This window comes from Gigantopelta aegis, chromosome 4 (genome assembly GCF_016097555.1).
Source record: "Gigantopelta aegis isolate Gae_Host chromosome 4, Gae_host_genome, whole genome shotgun sequence".
Classification (NCBI taxonomy): domain Eukaryota; kingdom Metazoa; phylum Mollusca; class Gastropoda; order Neomphalida; family Peltospiridae; genus Gigantopelta; species Gigantopelta aegis.
The window spans coordinates 69,131,594-69,153,386 of record NC_054702.1 but is presented as its reverse complement, the minus strand read 5'-3'; the positions used below and the strand labels follow the sequence as shown (position 1 = coordinate 69,153,386).

Below are 21,793 nucleotides of genomic sequence, written 5' to 3'. Positions count from 1 at the left end.
CTGGGACAGAAAAACAAATAACAGTTCCACTGAAGATAATTAATCAATTCTTAGTTCTATGACCATCACAGTTCAGTCTAGTGCTCAACCACCATGCTGCATTCTGTCACAAACAATAAAAGGCACGACTCCAATACAAGAAATCTTCTAAATATCTCACAATTGACCTACATATATTTTGACAAGATGTTTTCTGAAGAGATAAATGCAAAACATCTCCATGTGCTGATTATTTCTCCCATACTACATGAATATAGTTTATTACTTTGGTCATACATTGATAGAAGTGTGATGGCCATGCACTGCATGGAACAATCTCCAACCAAGAGCCTCGCTGGGTATGCTTATCAGACTATAGTAATGGTACGCTCATCAGACTATAGTAATGGTATGCTCATCAGACTATAGTAATGGTATGCACATCAGACTATAGTAATGGTATGCTCATCAGACTATAGTAATGGTATGCTCATCAGACTATAGTAATGGTATGCTCATCAGACTATAGTAATGGTATGCTCATCAGACTATAGTAATGGTATGCTCATCAGACTATAGTAATGGTATGCACATCAGACTATAGTAATGGTATGCACATCAGACTATAGTAATGGTATGCTCATCAGACTATAGTAATGGTATGCTCATCAGACTATAGTAATGGTATGCTCATCAGACTATAGTAATGGTATGCTCATCAGACTATAGTAATGGTATGCTCATCAGACTATAGTAATGGTATGCTCATCAGACTATAGTAATGGTATGCTCATCAGACTATAGTAATGGTATGCTCATCAGACTATAGTAATGGTATGCTCATCAGACTATAGTAATGGTATGCTCATCAGACTATAGTAATGGTATGCTCATCAGACTATAGTAATGGTATGCACATCAGACTATAGTAATGGTATGCTCATCAGACTATAGTAATGGTATGCTCATCAGACTATAGTAATGGTATGCACATCAGACTATAGTAATGGTATGCTCATCAGACTATAGTAATGAAGATACAGAAACTATCATCGCTACATGATGAAGATGGAAACAGTTATCATCAAGACAATAGACTCTTTGAGCATTGTTTGGGATATTGTCTGACATTGAATGTATCATGCTTTCACTGATTAATCTTGTGTTACAGAGGTGGATGAATGCCTGGAAGGAGAACACCACTGTTTATCAATAGCGGAATGTGTGAACACACGGGGCAGTTACATCTGCCGGTGCAAGGAGGGCTATGAAGGGGATGGTCAGACATCATGCAAACGTGAGTATATGTGTTGTCTTTGTGATGGTGTTAATGAAGGAGTGTTGGTATAAACTGCTCCTACTGGCAGTAGCTAGTGGGAATTTACCTATTAACTCAGTTGGTAGATCACTGGACTCTTGTACTGAGAGTCAGTGGTTCTAATTCCAACAGTGGACTTTGATTTTGTTGTTTTGTTACATTTTGAATCCACATAGTGTGTGTGCTTTACACAAGAATACAATTATAATGGTTATTAACCCAGTGAAGATCCATAACAATTTAACTGCCTATGGCCCACAGCTCTGGGACGTAGCTTCACTTAACAGGGGGGTATGTAGTAGTGTTGTTTTAAAGTGCTTCTACTGACAGTAGCTAGTGTGAATTTCCATTTTAGCTCTGTTGGTATTACACTATTATATTAGAGTCTGTGTTTCGAATCCCCTCAGTGGAGGTTGGTTTATCTGTTACATTAATATTACAAATTAATGGGGCTTGTAAAAGACCTCCAAAATAACTTTTATAAAATTGTCTCTTATCACAGCAGCACTATTTCAAGGCTTCATGGTCTAGGTTTTCATCCCTGTATCAGATGTAAAATTAAGTGCAAGTCAAAGCGAGTACACTGGGGTGAAATATCACTTTGATATTAACCAAGATATTTTAAACTGTATAGGTAATAAGTCTGTATAACAAAACTGTTACCACACTCAAGGTTGTATTTCAGCACAATACAAAGGCAAAGGGGTTTAGTTTTGACTAATGAATGACTGATAACAGTGATCATACCAGGTGTTCACAACAAACTAAACATATCCTGTCCCACCAGTGGCATAGTTTTTTAAAAGCGGCACCATATCAGTAAGGACCTTGTTTTACCCACCTTAGTCCATTAATTATCGGGGATTATTATTATTTGGCCTTAGGTTCTGTCTACCGAAGGTCAGTTAATGACAAACATTTATCAAACAATGGGGCTGTCAAATGTAAATACTGCAGAATATAAGCAATCATTTCATTATCTCAAATTGACTTTGTAATTTTACTGAAATATTTCTTAGCTATTGTTTGTGACAGACAGATAGACAGACAGACAGATAGATATAATTATAAATAAATAAATAAATAAACAAACAAACAAACAAACAAACAAACAAACAAACAAACAAATATTTTCACATTTACATTTCACCATAATGGAATACTCATTTATAATATTCTATTTGTGAAGCCAGCAATGAGCAGGTAATATTTTCTAGACAGTCCAAGTCTGGTGAAAGACATACAGCACAGGAAACTGAAAGATATGGGAGCTAGCTGTATGGAGAGTATTACCACTTGTTAGATGTTCTGTGATTGATGGCGCAAGTGGCTGCCTGCACTGATCACTTTGTGATGGTTCCTATCAGACAGCAGTCAACTGGTTTAGCTTTGTTTGTGTCTGGGACCAATGGCTAAAGCTCACAGTCATTTGGTACTGGCTCAATCGGGAGCAGACAGGTTTTCTGGGATAAAAATATCAATATATTTGTAGCAAGAATGACTTACCTGTTGGGGGAAAAAAATTAAAAAAATTAACAAATTATCTGTCCCGAGTGGATGAATGTTGTAAACCCGAGCCTTTGGCGAGGGTTTTACAACATTCATTTACGAGGGACAGATAATTCGTAACTCCTCGTAGCGAGTTGGTTATTCTCTTTATTACCCATTGTCAATTTTAACTGATTTTTAATGTAAAAATTCCTCTGCAGTCTACAACAAAGCCATCTGCCATTACGTCATATAATCTTACGTGCAATACATGACGTAATGTAAGTGACGTCATAACATTAACGACGTTCTTTTTACAGCCAAATGTTTACAGTACAAAATAATACAACTGTATTTGCATTTGAAAATAATTATTTTTATATATTACTAAAGCCGCTGCTTATGAAAATATACCATTTCATGTTTACGAAACAAATGAGTCCATTTTATTTTGTAAATCTGTGTAGATCGTATAACGTATGTGTAATCTGACTCATGAATGGAAACATTATATGAATGAAAGTGAAGTTCCGGCCATAGCAAGCAACCAACCAAACGTCGTGATTTTTAAGCCAGCCAATCAGTGGCTGTAGAAGCAATCTGCACACTGTGCAGAGATCGATAAAATATTACCCCGTATATTTTAGCCCATATGGGTAATAAATATATATATATACAGTGGACTCTGTCTAAACTGGATTCTGTGTAATCCGGATCTCTGCGTAAACCGGTCCATTTCTAAAGTCCCGTCCAGCTACCGTTTATCTCTTAGGTATAAATCTCTGCCTAATCCGTACTCTGTCTACTCTGGACTCCGGATCAAAAATCAAGAACGAAAGAAGCGTTCATACATTAATTATCTCTGTCTACATCGGATTGGGATTTGACTGAACAACAGGCTGCTTAATTAGTTGAACAATGATCGTCAGTTGCCAAATAATCAGGACGCCGTCGCAAGATCAAATACAAAATGTAATCGCACTCGTTTGAAGTTTACTTTTATTGCGGTAGGCCGTTAGATCTGGATTTTGTATTCAAATAATTTCGTACGTACGAATAAATTTAATAATGTTTTAGGAAATAAAATGAAATTTAACCTAGTACAAATATTAGAACAACCAGAAATACGTTTAATATGCAGCCATCTAATATTTTATGCAGAAAAATATATTTGATTTGTAATTACAATCGTTAAAAAGTCTGTTAGTCGATAACATCTTAAAAATTGCAACAAACTCAGAAGTGTCCCTTTAAGTATATTTTTATGTCTGCGAAATAATCGATTGCAAGTCTGGTTTGTATGACTGTTTTCCAACCATCCTTGGGTTCAAATGTCATTGTTAATCGCGAGTTGTCGATCATTCAAGAACCATAATTCTGGATGAACTCTGTCTAAACCGGTCCTCTATGTAAACCGGACTATTTTAAAAGCAACAACAACAACAACAACAACAACAACAACAAAAAAACCCAAAACAAACAAAAAACAAACAAACAAACACAAGCAATCCCCACAAAGTCTGATAGATCTTTCCTTAAACTGTATTTTAAATTTGAACCCTTCGGTGTCAAACTTAGCAGGGGGATCAAGGGTGCAGGTGTCTCAGTGCTCCACCCTGACATTACAAAAGGTCCAACCAGAGGGGAGTGTAGGTTTTGTCACCATCCTTCTGCCTGTCAGTCTGTCCATCTGTCTGCTTATCCCACATACAGTTTTCCAGAGTTTTTGCAATGCCTCCAGATATTGAGCTGAAATTTTCTGTATGGCTTTATTATGTTCTGTTACAGATCAAGTTTGACTTTCATGGCAATTTACTTATTTTTCACAGAGTTATGGCCCTTAAATGTTTGAGATACAAAAATTTACTAAAAAGTACCTCAAGATATTGAGTTGATTTTGTATATAGCTTTATTATGTACTGTTACAAATCAAGTTTGACTTTCATTGCAATTAGCCCATAAAGCTACGGCCCTTGAACTTAGGAGAAACAGAAATTTGTTGGGAATAGTATGGGGTATGAAATGCTCTAGCAGTGCTATCAGTAAATCACCATGGAAGTCAATCTTGATCTGTAACAGTACATAATAAAGCTATGTACAAAATTTCAGCTCAACATTTTGAGCCATTATTAAAAAAAACAAGTTTGGAAACCTTTATGTGGGACAGACGGACAGACAGACAGACAGGTGGATGGACAGACAGAAGGACAGAGGTGAAACCTAGAGTGAATAAAAAAGTAAACACATCTAAGTCTGTTTCAAGCAGACACCTGGGAGTATCAAAATGTGACCTCTAAACATAAATTTCCACTTATACAGGACAATTGTACTGTATTAGGTGATGTGGTAATACATTAAGCTGACCTGTTGAAACAGATGGCTGATCAATACAGATCAATATGGTATTGTATTAGATGATTGTGGAGACTTCTAAGCTGGCCGCTTACAACAGGTAATTGTATAACAGAAATGGCTGCTTTAATGGAGTTGAATGCATATTTGTTATAAATTTAAATTTTAAAATGTTATACATACATTTAAAATTGACTGTAAAAAAAAATCATGGGATAACATTTCACTATCAGTTAAAATAAATTATTTGGCCAAATGTTCATATTTTTTACCAGCTGTGCTTCCCTTTCCCCATACATTTCCACACCCATTTTTATACACTGGAAGGAAGGACATGTTTTATTTAATGACGCACTCAACACATTTCATTTACGGGTTATATGATGTCGGACATATGGTTAAGGACCACACAGATATTGAAGAAGGAAACCCACTGTCGCCACTTCATGGGCTACTCTTTTCGATTAGCAGCAAGGGATCTTTTATATGCACCATCCCATAGACAGGATAGCACATACCACAACATTTGATGTACCAGTCATGATGTACTGGCTGGAGTGAGAAAAGGCCCAACGCATGGGCCCACTGACGGGGATCGGTCGCAAACCGACCACACATCAATGGAGCACTTCACCACTTGGCTACGTCTCACCCTATACTAGAAGGGTCAGTTCCCTGCTTGCTCTGTAGTTCATTACCTTTTTGTACCTAAGTGATCTTGTGTGTGATGCTTAGATTGCTTGTCAGTAGCATTTAGTGATTGACATACAGTTCATCTCGGAATACAGGGTTTTTCCCCATCAAAGCCTGTCTGTGTGTTTTGTCTTCATTAGTTAGATGTCTAAAGAAAAAAAAAAATGGACTCCGCATCTTACAGAAAGTAAGTAATGGAAAGCACAAGCAGTATAACTATATTCAAACAGACAGATGTGAACATAAAAACAACTTTTGATTCTGCTTAGAATTTTTCATGGTTTGCCACGAGTAATAAATAATTTGACTTGCTTTCAGTATAAAAAAATCAACATTTATTTTTTTATTTTTTTTTGATGTAAAACAAAAAAGAACATTATCTCTAATCTCGAAGCATCTTGACGTTCATGTGAATTTATTTATTTTATAAGTGCATTACAATTCAATATCAAAGTTTCCCAGTAATCTTCAAAGAGGGATATGTAATGCACAGTTTTACATATAGTGGATGACCCCACTTAACACATATCAATTGTTTATGTAAAGTTTAAGGTGTGGGCACCAACATGTATATATTCTATTACTCTGTGAAATTAAATAGATTTCTTTTTTTTTCTTTTTTTCCTTTCTTTTTTTTTCTTCTTTTTTTTCTTTCTTTTTTTTCCTTCTTTTTTTTTGTAGAAAAACCTCTAGGACTCTTTTTACCACTAACCTGAAAGATGACTACAAGTTTATTTTATTTTATTTTATTTTCAAAGTGACAATATCCAGATTATGTGGTTTAGATAATACCATCATTCAACTGAGGCTGAAAATAGCCATGTATCTTGGTGCTCACTCTATCACTGAATGTGCAAACAAGATTATTACATCATAGTCTGACTCCTTGCTTTCACTTCTTGTTTGTAATGGCTATTTCCAAGGATTCCTTATGGGCGGGATGTAGTAGTAGAAATTTGATTATACACTTTTATGTATGGCTGGGGGTTGTTTTTTTGGTGTGTGTGTGTGTGTGTGTTTTGGAATAACAGATGTGACTTCACGAAAATGAATATGTGATTAGTCATTATTAGTCAACAGGCAGTTGGAACTTTAAAGTACACCGAGGAGAATTAGTACAGGACAGGAATGGAAATGAAATTAAGAAAACAGAAAGGAAAAGAATGTGTACCAGTTTAACACATCCCAGCACATTCATAAGTGAAAAAGCTGTAAAAAAAATCTTCCGCTGGCTTTGGTGGTGTATAGTGGTTAAGCCATCAGACTTAAGGCTGGTAGGTACTGGGTTCGGTTCCTGGTACAAACTCCCATCCACAGCAAGTTTAATGACTCAGTGGGTAGGAGGGGCGGGACGTAGCCCAGTAGTAAAGCATTCGCTTGATGCACAGTTGGTCTGGGATCGATCCCCGTCGATTGGCCCATTGGGCTATAGCTTGCTCCAGCCAGTACACCACGACTGGTATTTCAAAGATCATGGTATGTGTTATTCTGTCTGTGGGATGGTGCATATAAAAGATCCTTTGCTGCTAATCAAAAAGAGTAGCCCATAAAGTGGCGACAGTGGGTTTCCTCTCTCAATATCTGTGTGGTCCTTAACCATATGTCCAACATTATATAACCGTAAATAAAATGTGTTGAGTGCATTGTTAAATTAAACATTTCCTTCCTTCAGTGGGTAGGTGTAAGGCCACTATACAGACCTCTCTCTGACTAACCATCAACAACTAAGCACTAACCCAGTGTTCTGGACAGACAGCCCAGATTACTGAGGTCTGTGACCACTACATACAGGGCCCCTGTTCCATGAAGCAATCTTAGCACTAACTACATTAGGCACTTAAGGTGATCTTAGAGCTAAGATCGCTTCATGGATCGGGGCCCAGGACAGCATGTTTGAACCTTAACTGGATATAAGCACAAAAATAAGTTGAAGGAAAAGGGAAGGAAAAGAATCTTCAAATTTAGGCAAAAATGATGGGGAATTTTGGGTAAAATGAGCTGGCCTGAAACATTTTCATCACAGAGAAGACAGAACATACCACAGTCTTTGATATATATATACCAGTTGTGTGGCACTGGTTGCGATGGGAAAAATCCAGTCAGAGAATTGATCCACTAAAGGATTTATCCTATGACCAAAGCATCTCTTGTGAGTGCTCTACCGACTAACCTATATCCCACACTGAAATAAATCTTATTTTATTACCCCAGCAGGCACTCATAACTGGGGAAATAAAAAATAAAAATTCTCAGTGACATGCAATATTATTGGACAATTTGGCACTTACAAACCAATCACTTTGTCAGTGCTGATATGACATCATGACGATTTGGCAAACATGCACAGTGATGTCACAAAGTTCAAAGAGGTTGCATTTACATGTCTCAATTTTATCTTTAAATTTCAATAAAATGTTATTTTAATACATTTCATTACAGATGTTTTAAACAGAATAAATAGAGTTTTAATTTGTTTTGTTTTTTAATTACCATATCTGTGAACATGAATAAAATATGAAGTTATAGCAATACTCACAACAGTATGTAGAGTGGTATACTTCATTTCTGTATGTATAGAAATTGAAAATTAAGGGTTTTTAGATAGAAGCAATAGCTGAGGTAATAAATAGAATAACAAACTCGGTACCAGTTATTATCAAATTTATATTCCTCATGAAATAATTTTCATTTGTTACTCACTAAAGCTCATGACAAGTAAAAATTATTTCACTTGCGACATAAATTTGATAGCTGGTAACTCAATAATTATCTGTATATAATACTGGTTAACAAGATTTAGGATATTTTACTTCTGCCATGGACAGGTTCTGAACAGGTTTTGCCCTGAATGTTTTCATGGCAAGTCTGATCTGTGTAAACAAACAATAAGTCTAACATGCTGGCCAAGTGTTAATGTAGGAGTTGCTTGTTGTGTAGAGACACAGACCGTTCAAGATGGATGCACTGGGAGGGTCAGTCATCCCATGGTGCAGCTGTTCCAGCAAGTCAGTATTGTCATCCCGTATTAGAGGATATTCCACTTGGTCTACAGATCTAGGTTAGAACCGTGTCAGAGTTATCTCACCCGTGGCCTACACATGTCACAGCTGTTATAACACCTTGGTGTATAATTCTTGTAGTGTATATACTCATGTACATACATACTTATGTTATAATACATGTACATGCAAGTACTTATAACACCTCTAGGTTCTGTATTCATAAACATACTTAAGTCAATGTATGTTACCTAAATGCATACTTAAAGTACATATATAAGTAACATACATTGACTTAGGGGCCATCCATAATTTTCAACATTTTCACGAGCATACAAACCATACGTGGGGGGGGGGGGGGATGTGTTAAGGGGCCAGCATACACTTTTTTTGAAAATGAAAAATGTCAATCAACATTTTTCATTTGGGGATGTACACTTTTAGGGGGGAGGGGGGGTTCAGAAGTGTATGGTTTGTACGCTCGTAAAAATGTTGAAAATTATGGACGGCCCCTTAAGTATGTTTATGAATGGCATATAGTCCAGTTTAGGAAATAGTTCCTCATTAAAAAAATAAATAAATAATGAAATGCCTTTTCAAATCGTTATTTGATGATTACAAGTAGGTTGACCTCTGTTGTATTTGGTTTCAAGTTACTTGTCATTTTACTGTGCAAGTGGTATGGTGCCATTTATTATATAACATTTAGCAAAATATCTTAAAATATCAGTGAAATAAAAATGTTATTAGTCACTCAGTGATGATAACACATTTTAGAATGAATGAATGAATGAATGTTTAATGACACCCCAGCACAAAAATACATATCAGCTATTAGGTGTCAGAAAGGTAAGTACATGTATATGAAAATATTATTTATACAATTATGTGAGACCACAGAGTAAAGAGCTGTGGGAAAAATATAATACAATACTGATATCAAGCTAGGTATATTTTAAAACTTTGCATAGAAATCAAAGTGCTTTAAAAACTTTAAACTCAATTCTGGGTGGAATTTAAACAATTCCAAATTATTTCACTCTAAAATGTGTTATCGTCACTGTAGAAAGTGTTATCTTTATAAGAAAGCCAGAACTATTTTGCTGCTGGCATTTTAAAAATAAAGGTAAATTGCTAAAAGTTATATAATAAATAGAAAATTTCATGTTTTTTGTCAAATATGATTTATATCTCATCTCATGAAGTTTGCAATCATATCTCACGAGTCGCACTTGAGCGACGAGTGTGATATGATTGCAAACTTCACGAGATGAGATATAAATCATATTTGATAAAAAACATGACATTTTCTATTGATATAACAGCAAACTGAAGTGGTACTCTGGCATAAAAGTGAATAACTCAAAATGAAAGTGGTCATATGTTGATTTTTTGCAATGAATAAATGGATGAAGAATGAATGAGTGAATGAATGAATGAATGAATGAATGATTGAATGAATGAATGAATGAATGAATGAATGAATGAATGAATGAATGAATGAATTAATTAATTAATGAGTGAATGAATGAAGGAAGGAAGGAAGGAATGAAGGAAGGAAGAAGGAATGTTTAATGACACCAAAGCACAAAAATACACATCAGCTATTGGGTGATTTTTTGCATGAAAGTTATGTACAACATTTGTTGAAGTGAAATGACTAGAAACTTCATACAATGGCCAATCCTACCAGTTTTGAGTGTTTCTTTTTTTTCTTTTTCTTTTTTTTTAAATTCAAAATGATAGAAAATTTTAAAGGGTTACAGCCATACAGGTATATGGAAAAAAACACCTCATCCTCATAAATTTGCCATCTTGAAATCTTTGACCTACTCATGGAAAAAATATTTTCCACATGGTATTTTTCAGTCACTATTTTAAGCTGGGACAGCTGTTAGCATGATATAAGTTATTTTCGCATTGAAAAATCAAACAGGTGTGTTTATTGTTTTGTAATTCCCAAAACAAACATGTTTTTAATGTGTTGCACAGGTATAGACAAAACAATACTGATTAAACCTCCATCACTGTTATATATTCCTGGCGCCTATGTTAAGAAAGATTTTAAAAAGAGAAGAAGCTTAATAGTTTTAGTAATATTACTCACTATCTTTGAAAATTGTGAAAACTTTAAGTGGTAAATAAACATAATAATTAATATGTAATTTTGCACTGACTATATTGATACACTTTAATGATACACCTTAGACCCCACCAAATTCTGGTTTAATTAGTACTTGACAAATAGTATAACCAAATTTTGTTTTGTTTAGCAACACCACTAGAGCACATTGATTTATTAATCATCGGCTATTGGATGTCAAACATTTGGTAATTTTTATCATATAGTCTTAGAGAGGAAATATGCTATTTGTTTCCATTAGTAACAAGGGATCATTTATGTGCACCATCCCTCCGACAGGATATCACATACCACAGCCTTTGATATACTAGTCATGGTGCACTGGCTGAAACAAGAAATAGCCCATTGGGCTACACTTTAATGATACACTTTAAACACTACCAAATTCTGGATTAATTAATACTTGACAAATAGTACGGTATAACAAAGTTTGTTTTGTTTAAAAACACCAGTTATTGGATGTTAAACATTTAGTAATTCTGATACGTAGTCATCAGAGGAAACCTGCTACATATTTTCTAATGCAGCAAGGGATCTTTTATTAGTACTTTCCCACAGACAGGAAAGCACATACCATGGCCTTTGAACAGTTACGATGCACTGGTTAGTATAAAAACAATTGTAGTACACTGTATATGTGTACTACTTGACTGTATATGTACTATCATCTTTGTGGGAACATATATATTATAAATTATATACAATTTTCTGTAAGAAGACAGGTGGTAGTTTTGGGTTAATTCCATGTCTCGTTTTCCTGACCAATTAAATGTCACAAATGTTATATTAATAGCCACTGACTGACAATGTCAGCCCCAGGTTCAGTGGGATGTGCTGAGGCCCCCTTTTTTCTACAGATTGTAAAAAAAAATGTTTTAAATAAAAGCCTGTTCAAACACATCTTACCATGTCTGGCGCCCACCCCCTCACAAAGCCCTGAATCTACAACTGAATGTTGGGCTTTTATTAAACCAAATATTCCTTTTCTTTAACACATCTTACCATGTCTGGCGCCCACCCCCTCACAAAGCCCTGAATCTACAGCTGAATGTTAGGCTTTTATTAAACCTAATATTCCTTTTCTTTAACACATCTTACCATGTCTGGCGCCCACCCCCTCACAAAGCCCTGAATCTACAGCTGAATTTAGGCTTTTATTAAACCTAATATTCCTTTTCTTTACACATCTTACCATGTCTGGCGCCCACCCCCTCACAAAGCCCTGAATCTACAGCTGAATGTTAGGCTTTTATTAAACCTAATATTCCTTTTCTTTAACACATCTTACCATGTCTGGTGCCCACCCCCTCACAAAGCCCTGAATCTACAGCTGAATGTTGGGCTTTTATTAAACCAAATATTCCTTTTCTTTAACACATCTTACCCTGTCTGGCGCCCACCCCCTCACAAAGCCCTGAATCTACAGCTGAATGTTGGGCTTTTATTAAACCAAATATTCCTTTTCTTTAACACATCTTACCATGTCTGGCGCCCACCCCCTCACAAAGCCCTGAATCTACAGCTGAATGTTGGGCTTTTATTAAACCTAATATTCCTTTTCTTTAACACATCTTACCATGTCTGGCGCCCACCCCCTCACAAAGCCCTGAATCTACAGCTGAATGTTGGGCTTTTATTAAACCTAATATTCCTTTTCTTTACACATCTTACCATGTCTGGCGCCCACCCCCTCACAAAGCCCTGAATCTACAGCTGAATGTTGGGCTTTTATTAAACCTAATATTCCTTTTCTTTAACAAATAGCAAACATTTTATTATGTACAATTGTTATCCTGTTTAATAAGAGTAAAATGCTAGGTGGGAAGCTTTGTCAATAAGAAGAGTTGAGTGTTTTGTTTTTTTGATGGAGGAATATTTCCCTCAATGCACTTTTAGAAACAGCAAGATGTAACCCAAGATCCGACACATAATTAACAACACCAATTAACCAATGTGCTGAGGTGTCATTAAACACATATTCCTTTCATCGTTTTATAAACAATATACCACATAACACTACAAAATATATCAATATTGTTGATTGCTGCATGTGGGATCATGAATGTTTAACTATTTGGTGCTAATAAGACTGAGATGCCTTACTTCTGTGACCTCACCAGTTCAGTGATATCCCAGTGTCTTCCCGCTGAGTGAGCGGGGGTCTTGCATAAATCACCTCCAGTCCATTCCAATTTGTCTTCCTCCTCCCTGCCTCAACCCTCCGTGTATCTGGTCAGCTCTGCCAGGGGCTGTGCATTCCCCAGCACCTGTGTGCATTCCCTCACTCAACACACCAATCTCTCCTACCTCTTTTCTACCTGACAGAGCCTTCCTTGCCAGCCTTTCAAGTTTTATTCCGGATTTGTTTTGAGACTTTTTTTATATATATATACAGTTCAAAAGTGATTTTTTTATCACTTTTTTTTTTGTATCAGTGAGAAAGATAGACTCTTAGTACCTGTTGACTGGCTGTTTTGTGTTTGTTTGAGAACATGCTATGTCCATATGAAAAGGTCTTGATAAATGCATGTGCATTTAATCGACTAAGTAGGTAACGTAAAGATTTTCTATAAATATGAAAACAATTTTGAAAATTCACACAAGCTGTGTTGAAGCACATTGGGAACATATTAGGTTTTTTTTACAGTAATTATAGCCAAGAAGTGACAGTTGATTCAAATGTGGTTATTTTGAAATGTTAGTTTAATAAAATATTTATATAATACTGGAGTCTGGCATTAAAGAACTGCACAGACAGTCCATGATAGAAAAGAAAATGAAATAAATCTCTAGGTCTTTGAATATTAGATTTTGTGAATGCATGAGACTAATAAGTAGCTATTTAAGAAATCTAAAGTTACAGATCTGCCTATTAATTTCCATGTTACAATGTGTCATATTTTTCAAATACATGTACTAGCAAACAAAAACAAACAAAGGTTTAATAAATAAATCTTTTATAATTTTCTTTTTCTAAATGTTGAATCTTAAATTTAGTTTAAATTTCATTTTGTATTTTGTTTTGTCCATCTGTTTCTGAGAATCAGGTTTGTGTCTTTATAAAAAGACAATATTTGTATAGTTTGTTAACACACTCTGTACACTTTTATGCATCAAACACCACTCCAAGGACAGCATATCAGCCAGTTTAACTGAAATCAGATGTAAAAAGCAAAAACAACAGTCTTCTTAATATAGCAAGATTGTGAATGTAGCAAATTCAAATCCAATTTCCATCAGATCTAAAAAACCCAAAAAACAAGTCTTCTTAATATATCAAAGTTGTGAATGTAGTGAATTTAAGATCCAATCTTCATCAGAATGGACATAGGCCTACCTTATATGTAGCAGGTAATTTACCAGTAAGTTTTGTTTTGAGTTTTACAAACAGCCATTAATTCTGCTGTTTTAATTAGTGTAGCCACTGACTTCTTAGCACACACACATGGCCAAGATGTCCCACACAGTATGGTACAGTATCGTTGATGCCACTTGTCCATACTTTTTCCACCAAGTAAAAACAATATTATGCGTAGGTGATAGATTTATGGCATTGTTTTCCTAGCTGACTTGAGAAGAGTGGCCAGTTTGACGCATGTTGATGGGTCCGGACATACCTCATCTACTTCGGACATCCATCACAGTCTCAAACATTGTACCGTGAGGTGTTTAATCAAGCGAGGCCTTTCAACTTCAGATCTGTTGTCTATTTTTGCATTTCTTCCCTCGTTAATATGGTGTCCAGAAGTATTCCACCAACTCTGTGATGGATGTTACTGTTCAGTGTTAGTCAACTAAAAGTTTAGCAGTTTATAGGCACACAAAAAATGTGTTAATTGGATGACTATCAAAGTACAGTGTACTGTGTATTTATTAATTGTAATTGTAATTTAATTTATAAATATATATATTTTTAAGCAGTTTTTTTTTTAAATGTGGCCCATTTCTGATTATAAAGGAAGAACATGAAAAAATCTTTGCCAGACTAAATACAAAGTGATTTTTTAATTGTTTATTTATTTTACTTCTATTTTTGTTTGTTTTATTAAATGTTTTTTAGTTGATTATTTTGAGACATATCATTTCACACACATTACCTTATACTGTTCATGATTAACCTACATAAATTTGTATTGTTTCATCTGCATTTAACATGAATAAAAATTATATTTTCTGCTTAAAATACTACATTTAAAAAAAAAAAAATTTTTATTAGAATTCTTTATAGAATGTTATATTTTATAAATTTTAATTTATGCTTATAAAATACAATAATTTTTATTACATTTTTGTTGAATGCTTTATAGAATATTATATACAGAATATAATACACGTATTATATAAATTTATACATTTTGTTGAATTTAAAAATTAAATTTAATAAGTGAGTCTGCTTGCATGTGACATTTTATATTTTTGAAGGAACATGTACTGCACTTCATTACAAACTGCAACTAACTATCAAGTTGCCACTTTTCATTATCAAGATCAGATAACTCTCATTCACAAAGTTCTTCAGTTACAATCACAAGACAATTGTCAGTCAAACAGTGTCTGTTTAGCATTCACACAGAGAAAACTGGCCATCTTATAACCTGATTACCATTCAAATAGGCCAGCAGATATAGTACCTGTATAATTTCAAAACAACCTGATTGCATAATTTTCTATCTAAAAGGTCCCAGAAATTCTTGATTGCAATCAGTGGTTCTGTAACCAGATATTCGGTGTCTGTTTAATATATAAAAGAATTTGGGCTATTCAGAAAGGCAGAACTCTCTTTGAAAGTGGTGATCTTGGATGTACCAAGATGTCAGTGATAAAAGAGGTTTTTTCTTAACAAGATTGAGATTCAGTGGGAAATAATGCAGTGATTGAACACTAGGGAATAGGGCAACAGTCAGCACATTTGTTTTCTTTTTTAAATAGTTCAACGCATGTTAAAACAGCAGCTTTTGTGAATGAATGAATGAATGAATAAATGCAATGAATGAATGAATGAATGAATGAATGAATGAATGAATGAATGAATGAATGAATGGAATGAATGCATGAATGAATGAATGGTGAGCCAGTGAATGAATGAATCAACCCATGATTGAATCAATACCTGAATGAATCAACCCATGAATGAATTTAACCAATACATGTTTCATAAAAACATTGGCTTCAGTATTATATGTATAAGAATTATAGTACACATACATTGCCTGTCAACCTATACTTCTTCTTCTTGGTCGTACACTCAGACAGGGACCCCAGTGGCTCGAAAAAAAGCTGCTGTATTCCGTAGATTCTCCACGGGGCCAAAGAGTTTCTCCTTCAGGGGTTCATCTGAAGGCCACACTGCTTTTCTCTGATTCTGGTAGGTGGAACAATGTTGCAGGAAATGTTCTGCAGTCATGGATGCTATACCACACTGGCATGTTCCACTGTTTCCCACTCGTCAACCTATACCATATTTATAAACTGATGAAATAAATCAATCAGTAAGTGTATAAAAGAAAATGCTGAATTAAATTATTCATTATTTTGTATAAATTTTTTATAAACATTTTTTATATTCCATATTAAAACCCCCCAAACATATATGAACTTTAAATTTTAATTGATTTTCCAACACTCTTTATAACAGTTTTTTCCCTTCAGTGTATACTCTTAAAAGTAATAGAAGGAAGGAAGGAAATGTTTTATTTAACAACGCACTCAACACATTTTATTTACGGTTATATGGCGTCGGATAAAGAAAGAAATGTTTTATTTAACAACGCACTCAACATATTTTATTTACGGTTATATGGAGTCAAACATATGGTTATAGACCACACAGATAATGAGAGAGGAAACCTGCTGTCACCACTTCACAGGTTACTCTTTTCAATTAGCAGCAAGGGATCTTTTATATGCACCATCCCACAGACAGGGTAGTACATACCACAGTCATGGTACACTGGCTGGAATGAGAAATAGCCCAATGGGCCCACAAACAGGGATCGATCCCAGACCGACTGCGCGTCGAGCGTGCGCTGTATGGAATAACAGCTACATCCCGTCCTTAAAAAAAAAAAGCATGTTCTTGTGAACTGTTATTCCATATAAGTTTCTGCTGACCCATTGAACTGCAGTAAATCTTTACCTACATCCAAACTGTGTACTATATCAAGTGCTGATCAAAGACCTCACCGAGTATCTAAACTACATGTCAGATCATTATTAACAGTAACGGTGCTAACTGCAATCAAAGGGTGGTACAATTGGAGCCTGTGCATGCAGTAGAAATACTTCAAAATCCAAACAAACACAGCCCAATGGTCACTATAGCTATAAACATTTCTGGCTGCTCTTGCAGAAGATTTTTCAGATGATTATTAACAATAATGGTAGATACTACATACAGTCCAAAGGGTGGTGCAGTTAGAGTCTGTATGTACAGTAGAAATGGTTTTAACATCCAAATAAATATGGCTGAATGGTCACTTGATCTAAACATTTCTGGTTGCACATGCAGAAGACATCCTCTGGTACATAAACAGTTATTGCTGTACCTGCAGTAGCATGGCCTCACAGGCCAAACATTCACGGTCATTCACAGTCATTCTCGTTATACGCATTGGTAATACAGTGAAACCCCTCTAAACTGGACACCCTTTGGACCAAGACAAATGTCCAGTTTTAAGAGGGATCCAGTTTAGAGAGGTTACGTTCTGTCCTGGTTTTTAGAAAGGGACTCTGTAAGTAAAACATCCGGTTTTGAGGGAATTCCGGTTTACAGAGGGTCCAGTCTTGAGCGGTTTCAGTGTACACACATTTCTAATACTATCACAATGGCAGTCTTCATCACGATTCTGGTAAAAGCGGCTTCACCTGGTACATTTGTTTAAATTCCACCTGACCAAATAATTGCAGTAATGGTGGAAATCAAAGAAGGGATCCATGTCTGAGGTATTTTTGGAATGTGCTGTTTTAATGTTCTGGTCAAAAAGTGTGGCAGATCTGAAATGTAAGGAAACAGGTCATAACTACGCCCATTAGTGTGTGAGGAACAGTAAAAATGCTGTTTTAGTTACCAAAACGCGTGGTCAGATGAGACTAACAGAAAAGGAGAAGTGCATAAAATTGATTTATGTGCAATCTGGGAAGACTTAGTTTTGTCATCAAGAACTGAAAAAAAACAGGACAAGAAAATATATTAATGAAGACTTAAAAGCATGTTTAATATTGGTCTGAAATGAAAACCAGACTTTTAAGAATCTAGATTTAGAATATTATTCATTTGTTGAGTGATTTTTTGCCAAGAGCAGGTCTCCAGATTTTACGGTAATGATTGTTTCTGGTACCGTGTCGATAGCATGTCAGTAAAACCATGGAACTGAATATTTTCGTTTTTCCATGATTATTATATCTCTGTGATATTTGTATTTTTGCACAGTTCTTTACACTGTGTTTTTATTTGACCAAAATTTTTTATATTGATGTTGATCATCAATGTTTTGCCTTTACCATAGTTTGACAACCAATAGCCGATGTATTTTTCATGCTGGGGTGTCGTTAAACATTCATTCATTCATTTATATCAAGTACGACTAATGTCTACTATTCAGTGAAAATAATATAAACAATTTCCAATGGGTTCCCATGATCACAAGGCACAGAACTGAAAAAGTGTTTTCCGAATAATAGGTTAAACTTAGTATTCGGTTTCGTACTATTGTTCTATAATATCGTAATATACTAGTAATCTGTGCATGGAGTATAAACTTGTATAAAGAGAATACTCATGTACTGTTCTCTCATGATTATCTACAATATATGTGGCGAAGCTTTTGTTTAAAATTGCATTAAGATTATTAGGAAAAGATTATAAACTGTGGGTCACTGAAGCAATACTTTTAAAGGTGGAAATTACCCAGGCATGAGCACAACTAATTACAAGGATTGCCCATGTGATATTTTGACTGTTGGTAATCCCAGGCACTTCCATCACACCCAGTGCTTTTCCTTGGTGTCCCTGCTGCTTCTGGTATGTCCATTTAATTGCAAAAGTCCTTCTGTTAATTACAGAGACTGAGCTGCCATTAATTTCCTTGCACCTGGTAACGGCCTGTGTCTTTGATTCCATTCTAAGAATCCTGCCAATGTTCTCTGTTTGTTGTTTATGTCGAGTACAACTGACCAGTTGAACGATGTGCAGTCTGCTTCCACCACTCATCTGGGCGGCCATCATGACTTCTAGTCCTATAATGTATTGGTCATTCTCACACATTGGTATAACTGCATGGGACATCAAGTAGGTCCCAGCCAGCGAATCTGTGCATGGTAATAGAGTGGTTGTAGCCATGTGAACTGGGCAGTGTGTTTATTATATACAACACTAACAAGATAATCACGCTGATAATGATAATGTAAACAAGTAGAACAATTATGGAGGAATGGGAGATTGGGATGATAATTTGTACTGTGTAAGATAAACAGGAACACCAGGTACACCACAGACGTGCAATACACACGTGTAGGGAACCATTAGTTTAAAGTGAGAATTTTAAAAACATATTTTTGGTCAATTCTGTCTATAAAGACCACTTTTATGCGGAAATTTCTGCAATTTACACATTAAAAATCATATATATGTGTACAGAAGAGAGTATATATCTAAAATACCTAAACATCTTTATGGCATATCATTATTATGTAACAGTTATATTGAATACTAATATTACAGATTGACTGTTTTAGCTTCCATTTTAAGACAGAAGATTTTTACAGAGCTTATTTGTTGCTTGTGCTAGTGTTCTCAAATATTCATTCATTCAATACTTTATTTTTTGGTTAATTCCATCTATCCATCCATCTGTTCATCCATCCGTCCATCCATCCATCCATCCATCCATCCATCCATCCATCCATCCATCCATCCATCCATCCATCCATCCATCCATCTATCCATCCATCTGTTCGTCGATCCGTCCATCTGTTTGTCTGTCCGTCCATCTGTTCGTTCGTCCCTCCCTCCCTCCCTCCCTCCCTCCCTCCCTCCCTCCATCCATCCATCCCTCCCTCCCTCCCTCCATCCATCCCTCCATCCATCCATCCATTCATCCAACCATTCATCCAACCATGCATTCACCTATTCAGTATTCACTTTTACAGTGTTAAATGTGATCTAGTTATAGCATTATCATTATCATGAACTATTATTTGATAAATATTTTGATTAGTTCTGTCTTGTCTGTGTGTTGCTCTGTTCATATCTGAAATGCCTGGATAGATTAATCATCATGAAATGGTGGACAGATACGTACCATTCTTTGTCATTTAACAATTAAGTTATGAATCATAAGTTAGGCAAAAAAATATATATATATGTCGTTTTGGGGTGGGGACGTGTGCATTTGAACTTTAAAAAATAATTATAAGTTAATAAACAAATAAATGTTTTGGGGGTGGGGAGAGGATGTAAGTGTCAAGATTCAATTAAAACTATCATTCATTCATTTCAACTTATTTTCATGCTTATATCCAATTAAGGTTCAAGTACGCTGTTCTGGGCACACACCTAAGCTATCTGGGTTGTCTGTCCACGACAGTGGGTTAGTTGGTTAATGGTTAGTGAGAGAGAAGAGGGTGTAGTGGCCTTACACCTACCCACTGAGCCCTTAAGAACTCGCTCTGGGTTGGAGCCGGTACCGGGCTGCGAACCCTGTACTTACCAATCTGTATTTCGATGGCTTAACCACTGTGCCACTGAGGCCGGTTTAAAACTATTCTCACAACCACATATATTATTACAAACTTGAATTAAAACCATCCATAAAATATATTATTCTGATGTTCAAAAATAAAAACTGAATCATCATCTAACAAATGCCATTATCAGCTCCATTACCTGTAAATGTCAAATCTGTTTATTCTTGTAACTATAATAACTATTTCATGACTTGTCTCTGTCCGTGACAGTGGCTATATAGCTGGTATATCACTATCTATCACCACGGCTTCCTCTACCTGTATCCTCAGTGATTGAATCAGGTAGGTGATCCAGCCGATACATTATCGAGAAGCTGTGTCTAGACTCGAATCTTCTTTTCTTATTAGCTGGTGATGTACAGTCCCATGTCAGGATTGCCCGTCCCTTTGATGTGAAAGATCCGGTCTCGTGGATGGATACTTGAGGGGGTTTACGTTTCCACATTACTGTAGGAACCGGTCACTTCGCCAGACTTAGACCTTTGAAATCGGTCTTAAAATAGGAAGAATATTGTTCATAAATGATGGACAGGGTCATGATGTATTGTCCAGGTATCAAGTTTAATAACGTTTGTCAAGAAAATATTTGTTTCATTTTTTTTTTTTTTTTCACTTTCCCTAATAACGTAGCTGAGTGGTAAAGTGCACACTTGGTGTATGGTCGATCTAGGATTGAATCCCCTTCGGTGAGACCATTGGGCTATTTCTCATTCAAACCAGTGCACCACGACTGGTATATCAAAGACAGTGGTATGTGCTATTCTGTTTGTGGGATGGTGCATGTAAAAGATCCCTGGCTATTAATGGAAAAAAAATGTAGCAGGTTTCCTCTCTATGACTATGTCAAAATTACCAAATGTTTGACATCCAATGGCCAATGCTTAATAAATCAATGTGCTATGATGGTGTTGTTAAACAAAACAAACTATAACTTTAACTTTGCCTAATACATGTACTGTCAGTATCATCTTGAGAATAATAAGACATTGTTGTCTGCATGCAGTGTCCAGAGGGATATAGTTTTCAGTAAGATATACGTTATCTTTTTTTAAAACATTCTTTAATATTGACAGTGTC

The 21,793-nt window shown here is 35.6% G+C and overlaps 1 protein-coding gene across 1 annotated transcript in view; it reads left to right on the top strand.

The window, feature by feature from the left end:
- The first annotated feature begins 291 nt into the window (after positions 1–291).
- Positions 292–21,793, top strand: part of LOC121369961 (protein kinase C-binding protein NELL2-like) — a 39,754-nt gene continuing 18,252 nt past the window's right edge. The window contains exons 1-2 of the mRNA XM_041495044.1: positions 292–388; positions 1,151–1,276. Coding sequence (XP_041350978.1) covers positions 292–388; positions 1,151–1,276 — 223 coding nt within the window. The remainder of the gene's footprint in view (positions 389–1,150; positions 1,277–21,793) is intronic.